The 12039-nt window shown below is 33.8% G+C and overlaps 1 protein-coding gene across 3 annotated transcripts in view; it reads left to right on the top strand.

Moving 5' to 3' along the window:
* VPS13A (vacuolar protein sorting 13 homolog A) overlaps positions 1-12039 on the top strand; it is a 266825-nt gene that overhangs the window by 167613 nt on the left and 87173 nt on the right. For all 3 annotated transcript variants that reach the window (XM_035029011.1, XM_035029013.1, XM_035029012.1), the window contains 6 exons: positions 2282-2374; positions 3500-3856; positions 4991-5092; positions 6403-6561; positions 6730-6985; positions 8306-8466. In XM_035029011.1, coding sequence (XP_034884902.1) covers positions 2282-2374; positions 3500-3856; positions 4991-5092; positions 6403-6561; positions 6730-6985; positions 8306-8466 — 1128 coding nt within the window. The remainder of the gene's footprint in view (positions 1-2281; positions 2375-3499; positions 3857-4990; positions 5093-6402; positions 6562-6729; positions 6986-8305; positions 8467-12039) is intronic.

Here is a 12039-nt window from a genome sequence, read left to right as displayed (position 1 = left end):
TAGGTTGGTAGTAATTTGTTAGGCAGCAGTAGGAAACAAATACAGATGTTTGTCCCAGTAGTAAGATGCTGTTGTAGCAGCTATTTCGAATGTGGGAGCAGCTTTAGAGTGGGCAGTATGCAGAATCTGGAGGAATTTTATGGAGATGGGTAGACAAAACCTCAGTTGGGTTGAACAGACTCTTGGTAGGAATATGGTCGTTGATGATGCTGCCAACAGAGGGCCTACAAGGAAGGTGAAAGACGTGTTATTGGAAATTAAAGGGATGGCCTGAAATGTAGTGACAAAGAGCTTTGCAAAACTGTGTCTTATAGTTGTCTGGAAAGCGGAACTCCTAAGTGACAAACATGGATATAAAGCTAAGGAGATTTCTGAGCTGCCTGATTCGAAGATGTTGCCTGATTTCTTATTGGTAATAGTAAAATGCTAGAGCGGAGAGATGAATTGAGGAAGAACAGTTAAACAAAAAGAACCAGAGAACCAGGACTTTATGATTTTGATATTTCTTAGCCTTCCAAATGGCAGAAGATGCTTAAAGTCAGAAATGGCTGTCAAAAATGTAGCATAGAGAAAAGACTGTGTGATTGTATAAATTTTTCCTAAATCTTAGGTCAAAAAATCATAGTGTTCAGACACACAGAAGGCCCTTTCAGATCTTCTCAATCACACTGAGGCTTCTAGGAATCATAAAGGTGTCATCCTTTAGCTGTCTCAGCAGGAGACCATGATTATCTCAAAAAGATCAGTGGATGTTGCTTTTGTCTAATGGAGTAAAACCTTGTGAAATTTACAGAAGGCCCTCACGGTTCTTGAGAAAATGATTTTAGCAGAAACACTGCCAGCATGGACTGGGAGGGACAGGGAGTACAAAATGGAGAGTGACTCTTTGGACCCGCAAAATCCTACTGGTGGGAAGCAGGATGATAAAACTACTGGGTTACAAATTTATGCTACCTTTTCTAGAAAAGGGAGGATGGTTCAGAGGGTAGAGGTGAGAGCCACAGACAGTTGTTCCTAGTCTTTGAAACCTTATCAAGAAACTCATGGACCTGGCTGGATTTCAGGTTACTTTAGGCTAGTGACTTCTTTTGACCTTCCATTTTCCCCATTTAAACTGGAATATCTGTAATGTTATCCTGTGACTGCCCCACCATTCTATGTTGGGAAGATGGGAGCAGATACCTCCTCTTCCTTTCACAGATCATAAAAGGGAAATTGTGCCCAGCAGCTGTACTTAATAGATTACACCCAGGCACTTCATCAGCACCTGTGCATGATTTAGATTTTAGACCTTGAGCTGATCAGAGATGAGATTTTGGATTTTTGCATCAGTGAGAAATAAATATAGCTTTTCCTATATGGATTATTTTGTTTAAACTTTATAATGGAGAAAATTTTACTATATTAAATAAAACACATGGATGAGATAAAATATGGATGAGAAGTGTCTCATCCATATATGATGAGATAACAGATTTAGATGATGAGATTTTAGACTCTGGGCTATAATGGTATGAGGCTATTAGAAACCTTAGGAGGTGAGTGAATATATTTTGCATTTGAGACCGATGTGAGTCTTTAGGGGCTAGAGGGGAGAATTCTACCACAGAGAAAACTTCAGTCAATTTATGATTGTATTAAGAGTTATTTAGTAAATCTAATGTATTTATAATTTTTTCCTCATCTTTTGTAGCTTTTCCTGTATAGATTATTTTGTTTCAACTTCATAATGGAGAAAATTTTATTATATTAAGCAAAATAAAATACATAATACAAGTTTTATGGGGTTTTTGTATATTTAAGCATATTTAAGATCTTCTTTGACTTAACTGTTTTATTAGTATTGCTGTTGTTAATACTTTCTATTAGAAATGATAAGTATAAAAGAGAATAGTGTCATTGAGTCACTTGTGTTTTTAAAAAGTTACTTTAACTTGTTTTTTTAACATAGCTGTTACTGGGAATGTCTTTTTTTTTTTTTTTTTTTTTTTTTTTTTAGATTTTATTTATTTATTTGAGAGAGAGAGAGAATGAGAGAGAGCACATGAGAGGGGGGAGGGTCAGAGGGAGAAGCAGACTCCTTGTTGAGCACGGAGCCCGATGTGGGACTCGATCCCGGGACTCCAGGATCATGACCTGAGCCGAAGGCAGTCGCTTAACCAACTGAGCCACCCAGGCGCCCAAAGTGAAAGTGAGAAGTGCGTTGGCCGGGAAGGGAATGTCTTTAAATAAAACTATTTTAGAACAATGTTAATTTGGTGTATTGAATTTTCTCTTGTAGGTTTTGCAGCCCTGTGACTTGTTCTATCAAGCTACTCAAATAGGTACAGATCCACAAGTGATTGATATATCAATAAAGTCCCTCACACTAAAGGTAAGTTAAAATGTAATCAGTTATTCATATCTTTAGGGCATCTTTTAAAAAAGTAGTAAAACCTAGAAATAAGCAATTATTATATCTTTTAATTGTTAAATAAAGAAAAGCCAAAAAAATAAGTCTTTTAATTGTTAAATATATCAAGTCTTTAAATTGTTCAATAATATTCCTGTTTAATTGTTAGTTTTAACAATAAATTGTTAATTGTTAAAATAAATTTTAAATGTCATTTAAAATTAAATTTTAAAAAAGTTAAATAATACTTTTGCATGAAAGTATACATGCAAAAAATGAAGCAGTTACATTTTTGAAAGTATTTTTATGTGACACATTATTTTCAGTGTATTTAATACACATTTGAATGTTGTATATTTTATTATTGGTGTGTGACTTCTTCTGTAGTTAACATCTAACATTGCGATGGTATACATAGTTGAACTTATACTTAGTCAATCTAATATCTGTAAGATTCAGGTAAATATTTTAGAAATTGAAATTAGGGGCACCTGGGTGGTTCAGTCGATTAAATATCCAACTGTTTTTTAACTTTAGCTCAGGTCATGATCTTGGGGTCATGGGATTGAGCACCACATCAGGCTCCGCACTCAGCAAGGACTCTGCTCCAGATTCTTTTTCCTTCTCCCTCTGCCCTTTCCCCAACTTGTGCGCGTGTGCACAATCACTCTTTCTCTCTCTCTCAAAAGAAATAAATCTTTTTAAAAAATTGAAATTAGTTATAAAATTTTTATAGGCAATAAACTGTATCTATTTTATGGTAGTAATTTTAGTTTAATATTAATTCTTCACGATCCTTCAGCAAGTATATTTAAGATTTTTTGAAGTACTGGGCGCCTGGGTGGCTCAGTTGGTTAAGCGACTGCCTTCGGCTCAGGTCACGATCCTGGAGTCCCGGGATCAAGTCCCGCATCGGGCTCCCTGCTCGGCAGGGAGTCTGCTTCTCCCTCTGACCCTCCTCCCTCTCATGCTCTCTGTCTCTCATTCTCTCTGTCTCAAATAAATAAATAAAATCTTTAAAAAAAAAAAAAAAAAGATTTTTTGAAGTACCTAAATTTTAAAAGTGGTATGGGTAGATTTTTCATTAGCTTAAATTTTTCCCCTTAGGTTTCACCGGTTATCATAAATACTGTGATTACCATAACATCAGCACTTTATACATCCAAGGATACCATCCCACAAGAAACTACTTCTTCTACAGTACACTTATGGGAAAAGAAGGATACAAAGAATTTAAAAATGTGGTTTCTTGAAGAGCCAAATGAAGTTGAAAACAAAGCTCCCACAACTGAATTGATACTCAAAGGAGAGATGATAAGAGTGAACATTGACTCTATTTTTATAGTTCTTGAGGCTGGAATTGGTCCTAGAACAGTGCCTATGCTGTTGGCCAAGTCACGTTTTTCAGGGGAGGGCAAAAACTGGAGTTCTTTGATAAATCTCTACTGTCAGCTTGAACTAGAAGTAAGTATATGCAGTATTTTTCCAGATTTTATAACAAATAATGCTACACATGGAGTATTTTTGGTATCTCAAATAAATATTTTAACTAGATTTATTGTAAATATGAATGTTGGCTCACAGTACTTTTGGAAGCAAGCATACAAATTTATGCCCTTGATATAGTTGTTTTTATGTGTACATTATTGTAATATAAACTTAACTTGGGTATTTCAGTTGATTTTATCAGCTTAAAGGTGATGTATTAATAAACAGTGTTGATTAAATTCAATATTCTTATTTTTAAGAACTGAATATCTTTTTTCCTTTAAAAGGATAATAGACTATTTATGAATCTCTTCTAAAAGAGTAGTAGAAAGAATTAGGAAGGATATGCCTCATACTTTTATACAGTGCGTTATCTTTAGGGAGTATCTACAAAGATCTTTCACATTTTTGTGAGAGTACTTTATTTATAAGGGAGATACTTGTTTTGAACCAACATACATTTTGCTTCAGAATTTATCTACATAGGATTATCTCCAAAGATATTTTGGTTTAAGTTATGAGTTTATGTCTAGTGAAAACTAATTGGATATTCTACTAATTTGTATTAATAAATATGAAAATTTATGAGCTGATAAATTATTTGTGCGTTGGTACAAAACATACACTAATAGAGGTAGAACTAACTAGATATCAAATTTTGAAATTCTGGCTAGATTCTGTATATTTTGTGGAGGATATGATCTAGGATGTCCAAGAGATTCTGAGAGTTCGAATAAATAAGCGCTTATTGAATTATAATTCATCATCAAGAGATTTCAAAAAATCAGTTGAGGTAGGCAGATCTGTTTAAAAATATCAATGGTACATGATAAATGGACGCAGTTTTTGATACTTAGCCCAGTCTGGAACTCAAGGAAAGATGCTTAAAAGAGAGTTTTGTCTGGATTAAATTGTGAAGACTAGACTATGAAGTTAGCCAGATGAGGAAGTGCTGAGGGAGTGTGTATAAGAAACTTAAGGAAAGGCACAGAGAACAGTTTTCATATAAAGAAATAGCAGAGCCAAAGAGAATAGTGGTGGGAAACAGCATGGAAGATCATTTTAGAAAGTATAAGAATGTTTTATTTCAAAATTTAATTCTCTTTCTAGGTGCATTATTACAATGAAATGTTTGGTGTATGGGAGCCTTTGCTTGAACCCTTAGAAATTGATCAGACTGAGGATTTTAGACCATGGAATCTTGGAATCAAGGTATATTTGAAGTCTGAAAATTGTTTTTCAAAAACAATGTCCATACCACACAAAACAGTTTAATTTTAGTAACAACAAAGTTCAAGTTTTCTCATTATGAGTCTTGCCACATACTTCCCTGTTTGGCCTGTGAATGTAATTTTTTCAGAACCAGGACTAGTGCCTCCTGTGCTAATACAAATAATTATGTAACATTGATTGTGTTGTAGACACTGTTCTAAATAATGTATTTTTACTTGAACCCTTACAGCACCCCTTTGACGTTGGAGTTTTAAACTCCATTTTAACATGTGAAGGAACTGAGACTAGAGAGCTTTAGAGCCTTCCCTAAAGTAATACCTTCAAAGTGGAAGAGGTTGCATGCAGTTCTGGCTGCAGAGTCCCCGCTCAGAACCACTGTGTTAGATGTCTCTAGCATCTTCGTGTAGGTTGTTGTCTACCCTGAGTTTCCTTTGTCCTTAGAAGGGTGTATATATAGAAGAAAGTATATTATTACTTGTTTCTCAGATATATTGTAAATTTATGTAACCCTAAGTATCAGGACCTTTAGATGGATGAAATTGTGCTTCAGAGCAGGAAACTGAAGAATTGCTAACATGTCTCCTCTCTAAATAATGATTCAGTCACCTGCAGACAAATTTTCAGTGGTTGAAAGCCAGTTAATATAACAACAAAGGTTACTAGCTTGTCCAACCTTTTGTATTAGATTACTTCATTTATTTTGTACATATTTCAGATAAAGGATTGGATAAAGGAACTTCTTTGATGTTTTTTAGGTCAGAGTATACCTGGGCAGTGGCTCTGTGAATCCTAAAAAGTGGTACATGGTATTGAGTCTTAGGAGTCGTAGCTTCTAATGGCACTGTTCTGCATCTGTTTTTGGACTTTTTTAAGTCCCTGGATTTCTAGTCTTTATTTACCCATAGCCAGTAAATTACCCTAACTAATAAACCAAATGATTTTTCTTGTTCTGAATGTCCATGAGCTATGAAGTATGTGCTTGTAATTTTCATTCAGATGCCACAAGCACTTAGTGATTTTAGGGTTTATTTTTCCTTTTGAATTGTGCTTGCCATTTTAGTATCACTGAGGATGAGAAGTATTTTTCCTCTAATATTGCCCCTGTCCTGTGTGACCTTAGTTGGCAGATATCCAAACAATTCCAGTAAGGCAGTGGAACTGATAAAACTTATTGTTGTCTCTCATGTTATTATTGGGTTTTGTCTAGTTTGTTTTTTCTTTGCAAAATGAGTAATGTGTTCCTAGGAACAGATTTTCCTTATATTTCTATAATTTATGTGTCGTTTTAGATGAAAAAGAAAGCAAAAAAGGCCATTGTTGATTCAGATACTGAAGAAGAAAATTACAAAGTGCCAGAATATAAAACTGTTATCAGTTTCCATTCAAAAGACCAACTAAACATTACATTATCCAAATGTGGCCTTGTAATGTTAAATAATTTAGTCAAGGTAAGAAAAGAAATTTGAAACCTTAAGTGTTGGTATACTAGTCTGAGCTAACCTTTTTTTTTCATTGAATAAAAAGTTTTTTATTAACTTAGTTATTTGTCATACGTCTGTTAGTGTCCTGCTTGTCATTTAGTTTTCATTTTATTTACAGTAACTCTTCCTTATTAGGCATTTACAGAAGCTGCCACTGGAGCTTCAACTGTCTTCATACGGGATCTAGCGCCATTTATGATTTTAAATTCTCTTGGACTTACTGTCTCTGTTTCACCAAGTGATTCTTTTAGTGTACTTAACGTTCCATTGGCAAAATCATATGTATTGAAAAATGAGGAGAGTTTAAGTATGGACTATGTGGGAACCAAAGACAATGATCATTTCAATGCAATGACCAGCCTAAGCAGTAAACTCTTCTTCATTCTTCTCAGTAAGTGTTAAATTATTTTCCTGGGGCTTTAATTTCTTTTAAGTTACATTTTTTACATCGCATTTTACTTGTATGTAGCATCTTACAGGTTTTTAAATCTCCTTCCAAATAGGTCAGGAATTTTGCTTTTTCTTTTGCCCGGCTTTGGTTGCTTATTGTCACTGTATTTTTGTATTCCAAATTGTGACTTTATCTTCTGTGTTATCTAGGGCATGGTAATTCACTATTTCATATTTTTGGGAGGAAAAAGATTTGATCCTGTCCTTACTCAGTTTTTTGTTGTTTCAACCACATTTTGTATAATTCAGAATATTCCACTAGTTTTACAGCTGAGTGAATCCAAAATAAAGTTTGAAGTCATGAAAATGGCACACTATAATCGTTTTTGGGTTTGTAAATGGTTTTTATTTTCTGCCTGTTGAGGTGGAAGGTTGTTCTTTTGTCCTTTGTGATTCTCAGAAGTGTTTCGTTTTCATGAGAAACGAAAGTAAAAAATTCTTAATTGTCATAATATTTATTCATTGTGAAGTTACCTAGTCCTAAAGTCTTACCCACACCCCTTTCTGATACTCTGACATTTAAATAATTAGGGAGAAGGGAGGGAATTTGAAAGATTAATAAATGAAGGGGAGGGATACTAAGACTGATACCTAGTGCTTTCTCCTGGTCAGGAAATGTTGCTTAACAATGGCCTTGTCAGTGAATTGCTCTCGTCAATTTTACCTCACTTGTTTGAACTAACATTTTTACGGAGTTGGAGACGTATATGTAAATAAGTAATTCACATCCCAAATAAAATGCAGTATGTATATTAAATAAATGTATAAAATATTGTTTAATCGGGTCTTAGATACCATAAAGTATCATGGGTTGTTGGAATAATGAAAAACTGAAATTTTGCAGCTACTTCGGTAATTGCCAGTGACTGCCTACAGGTATTAGGCTCTGGTTATTATGACAGCAAACCAAGGATCAGTGTTTGTATATTTTATAATAATTTCTCTTGTCAGTTTGAAAACATAGTATTCACTTAGGTTAAACTACTGAATGAACTTTTTTTTTCAATTAAAAAATTTTTTTTGTTAGGTGCTTTGAAGGTTTTCGATGACTGCTGTGGGAATGTATTGTGGCTTCTTAATATATCCCTTTATATAGATTATACAAAGAAATAGCCCTTTTTGTATAGTCTTATATCTAAAAACTTTAGTGACTGTTATTTACGAGTTAAAGAAATTATCTGATGTATCTGGCATTTAACATCTAGTTAAGATTAATATATGATTAATAATAAAAACTTTCCAACATATATATTCCATTTAGCACCTGTTAACCACTCTACTGCTGATAAAATCCCTTTAACAAAAGTGGGACGACGACTGTACACTGTAAGACACAGAGCGTCTGGGGTTGAAAGATCGATTGTTTGTCAAGTTGATGGAGTGGAAGGAAGTAAGAAGATAACAATTCGCTCCCCAGTGCAGGTACAAAATGATCCTTTTTTTTTTTTGTGGGGTCATATTATGCATATTTGTGTGTTAATAAAAAAAGAAAGCTAATTACTACCAAAAGAATATAAACTGTAATAGAAAGACAATTAATATAAAAAAGAATTATTATTACCAGTAATGCACTACTTTAGTATGAGTAGTGGTTCAGTATTTCTTGTAACTTTCTATAGGACTCTTCCTATAAACTCTTTTTGGACTATTATTCCAAAAAACCATCAATATTTTGTTTTTAGGTCTTTGTGGTATAGGGTATATCCTTTGATTTTAATTAGAAAATATGAGGAAAAATATTTATGTCTTTATTGAGGTCAAACTGATGTACAATAAAAAGTTGATGAGCTTGGACACAAAAACAGACCTGTGAAACCTTCATCACAGTGAACATGCTAAACGTATTTATCACCCCAGAAATTTTCCTCTCTTCCTACTCCATTCTTAGACAGCCACTGATATGTTCTTATCATATACTAGTTACACAATATAGAATTTTAGGTAAATGGAGTGGAATACAAAAAGGAGTATGGCTTCTTTCAGCATAATTTTGCATGTATCAACTTCTGTGTATTAATATTACATGTAGTTACATGTTGTTGTTGATTAGTAATCTATTAAATGGATATTCCAAATACTGTTTTGAATGAATCTTTGTATATGGTACAAAGTAAGGGTTGTTAAGGTTTATGTTTTTCCGTATGGCTATTCATTTGTTCCAGCCAAGATTATCCTTTTCCTGTTAAATTGCCTTGACACTTTTGTCCTTAAAAAAAAAAAAAAAAGGTGATCATTATCTTTACGGATTTTGTTTCATAACTCTCTTTTCTGTCATTGATCTCTTTATCTTTATGCCAGTACCACATTGTCTCATTACTATTTTATCCTGAGTCTTGAAATCGTTGTCCTGCCTATTCATTTTCAAAGTTGTTTTGGCTATTCCAAGTCCATTCTATTTCCATTTAAATTTTAGACTTAGATTTTCAGTGTTTCTTACAAAACAATGATTAAATTGTCATTTTTACATATTTCTGATTTTTCATTGCTAGTAGAAGTATAGCTGATTTTTATATTAACCTGTATTGTGCAACTTTACTAGATGCACTTACTTGTTCTAGTAGCTTTTTCGTAGATACAGTTTTGATATCTGCAGATAAAGAATTTTTACTTTTTCCTTTCAAATCTGGATGTGTATTTTATTTTACCTTTACTTGACTGTTGCACTGGCTAGAACCTCCAATACAATATGAATAGATGTTCTGAAAGCAGATGTTTTTGCCTTGTTCTCAATCTTAGCGGTAATGTATTCACTTTTTCATCATTAAGTATGTTTTGACTTGTAGTTATTTTGTAGATGATCTTTCTTAGCTTGAAAATGCTCCCTTCTTTTTTTAGGTTACTGAGTTTTTATCAGAAATGGATGTTGGATTTTGTCAAATGGTTTTCTGTTTATTGAAAGGATTTTAAAAAAAAATAATTTATTAATGTGGTGAATTACACTGATTTTTAATTGCTGTATTCAGTGGCAATTGATTTTTATTTTTAATTTTTTTAAAGTTTTAAAATTCCAGTATAATTAAGTACAGTGTTATTCAGGTGTACAATATAGTGATTCAGCAGTTCTGTACATTACTCATTGCTCATCATGGTATGTGTACTCTTAATATCCTTCATGTATTTCATTCATCCTACCACACACCTCCCATTTGTTTTGTTTTTTTTTAAGATTTTATTCATTTATTTGACAGAGAGAGACAGTGAGAGAGGAAACACAAGCAGGGGGAGTGGGAGAGGGAGAAGCAGGCTTCCCAAGGAGCAGGGAGCCCGATGCGGGGCTTGATCCCAGGACCCTGGGATCATGACCTGAGCCGAAGGCAGACGCTTAACGACTGAGCCACCCAGGCGCCCCATACACCTCCCATTTGTTAACCATTAGTTTGTTCTCTATACTTGAGTCTCTTTTTTTTTGTCTTTTTTTCTCTGTTTTGTTTCTTAAATCCACGTAAGAGTGAATCATATGGTATTTGTCTTTCTCTGGCTTATTTCACTTAGCATTATATTCTGTAGATCCATCCATGTCATTGCAAATGGCAAGATTTCATTCTTTTTTATGGATAATATTACATTGTTTATATATACCACATCTTCTTTGTCCATTCATCTATTGGTGGACATTTGGGTTGCTTCCATAATTTGGCTATTGTAAATAATGCTGCAATAAACATTAGTGTTTTCATATTCTTTGGGTAAATACCCAGTAGTGCATTTACTGGATCATACAGTAATTCTGCTTTTAATTTTTTGAGGAACCTCTGCACTGTTTTCTGCAGTGGCTGCACCAGTTTGCATTCCCATAAATAGTGCATGAAGGTTTCTTTTTTTCCACATCCTCACCAGCACTTGTTGTTTTCTGTGTTTCTGATTTTAGCCATCCTGACAGGTGTCAGGCAGTATCTCAATGGTTTTGATTTGCATTTCCCTGATGATTAGTGATGTTGAGCATCTTTTCATGTGTCTGTTGGTCATCTGTATGTCCTTTTCGTAATTTGTTCATCTCTTCAGCCTACTTTTTCATTGGATTATTTGGTTTTTTTTCTGGTGTTAAAATGTATAAGTTCTTTATATATTTTAGATACTAACCCCTTACTGGATATGTCATTTGCAAATATCTTCTCCCATTCAGTAGGTTTTTTAGTTCCGTACTATTTCCTTTGCCGTAGAGAAGCTTTTTTACTTGCCGTAGTCTCACTAGTTTTGCTTTTGTTTCCCTTGCCTTAGGAAACATATCTTGAAAATTGTTGCTACTGCCAGTGTCAGAGAAATAACTGCCTGTGCTCTTTTCTAGGATTTTTATGGTTTCAGGTCTCACATTTAGGTACTTAATCCCTTTTGAGTTTATTTTTGTGTATGATGTAAGAAAGTGGTCCACTTCCATTCTTTTTCAAGTAGCTATTCAGTTTTCCCAACACCATTTGTTGAAGAGATTGTCTTTTCCCCATTGCATATTCTTGCCTCCTTTGTCATAGATTAATTGACCATATAACTGTGGGTTTATTTCTGCGCTTTCTGTTCTGTTCCATTGATCTATGTGTCTGTTTTTGTGCCAGTACCATACTGTTATGGATTCTCTGGCTTTGGTAGCTTTTGAAATCTGGGATTGTGATAGCTCCAGTTTTGTTCTTTGTCAAGATTGCTTTGGCTATTTGGGATCTTTTTTGTTTCCATATTAATTTTAGGATTATTTGTTCTAGTTCTATGAAAAATACTGTTGCTATTTTGATACAGATTGCATTAGATCTGTAGATTGCTTTAGGTGGTATCAACATTTAACAATATTTGTTCTCCCAATTCATGAGCATGGAGTATCTTTCCATTTGTGTCAGCTTCAATTTCTTTTGTCAGTGTTTTATAGTTTTCAGAATACAGGCATTTTATCTCCTTGGTTAAGTTTATTCCTAGGCGTTTTGCTATTTTTAGTGCAATTATAAATGGAATTGTTTTCTTAATTTCTCTTTCTGCTACTTCATTATTTTGTATACAAATGCAACAGATGTC

This window comes from Mirounga leonina, unplaced genomic scaffold (assembly GCF_011800145.1).
Source record: "Mirounga leonina isolate KUSES-001 unplaced genomic scaffold, KU_Mleo_1.0 Mir_224, whole genome shotgun sequence".
NCBI lineage: Eukaryota > Metazoa > Chordata > Mammalia > Carnivora > Phocidae > Mirounga > Mirounga leonina.
This window is presented reverse-complemented; position numbering and strand designations above follow the sequence as displayed.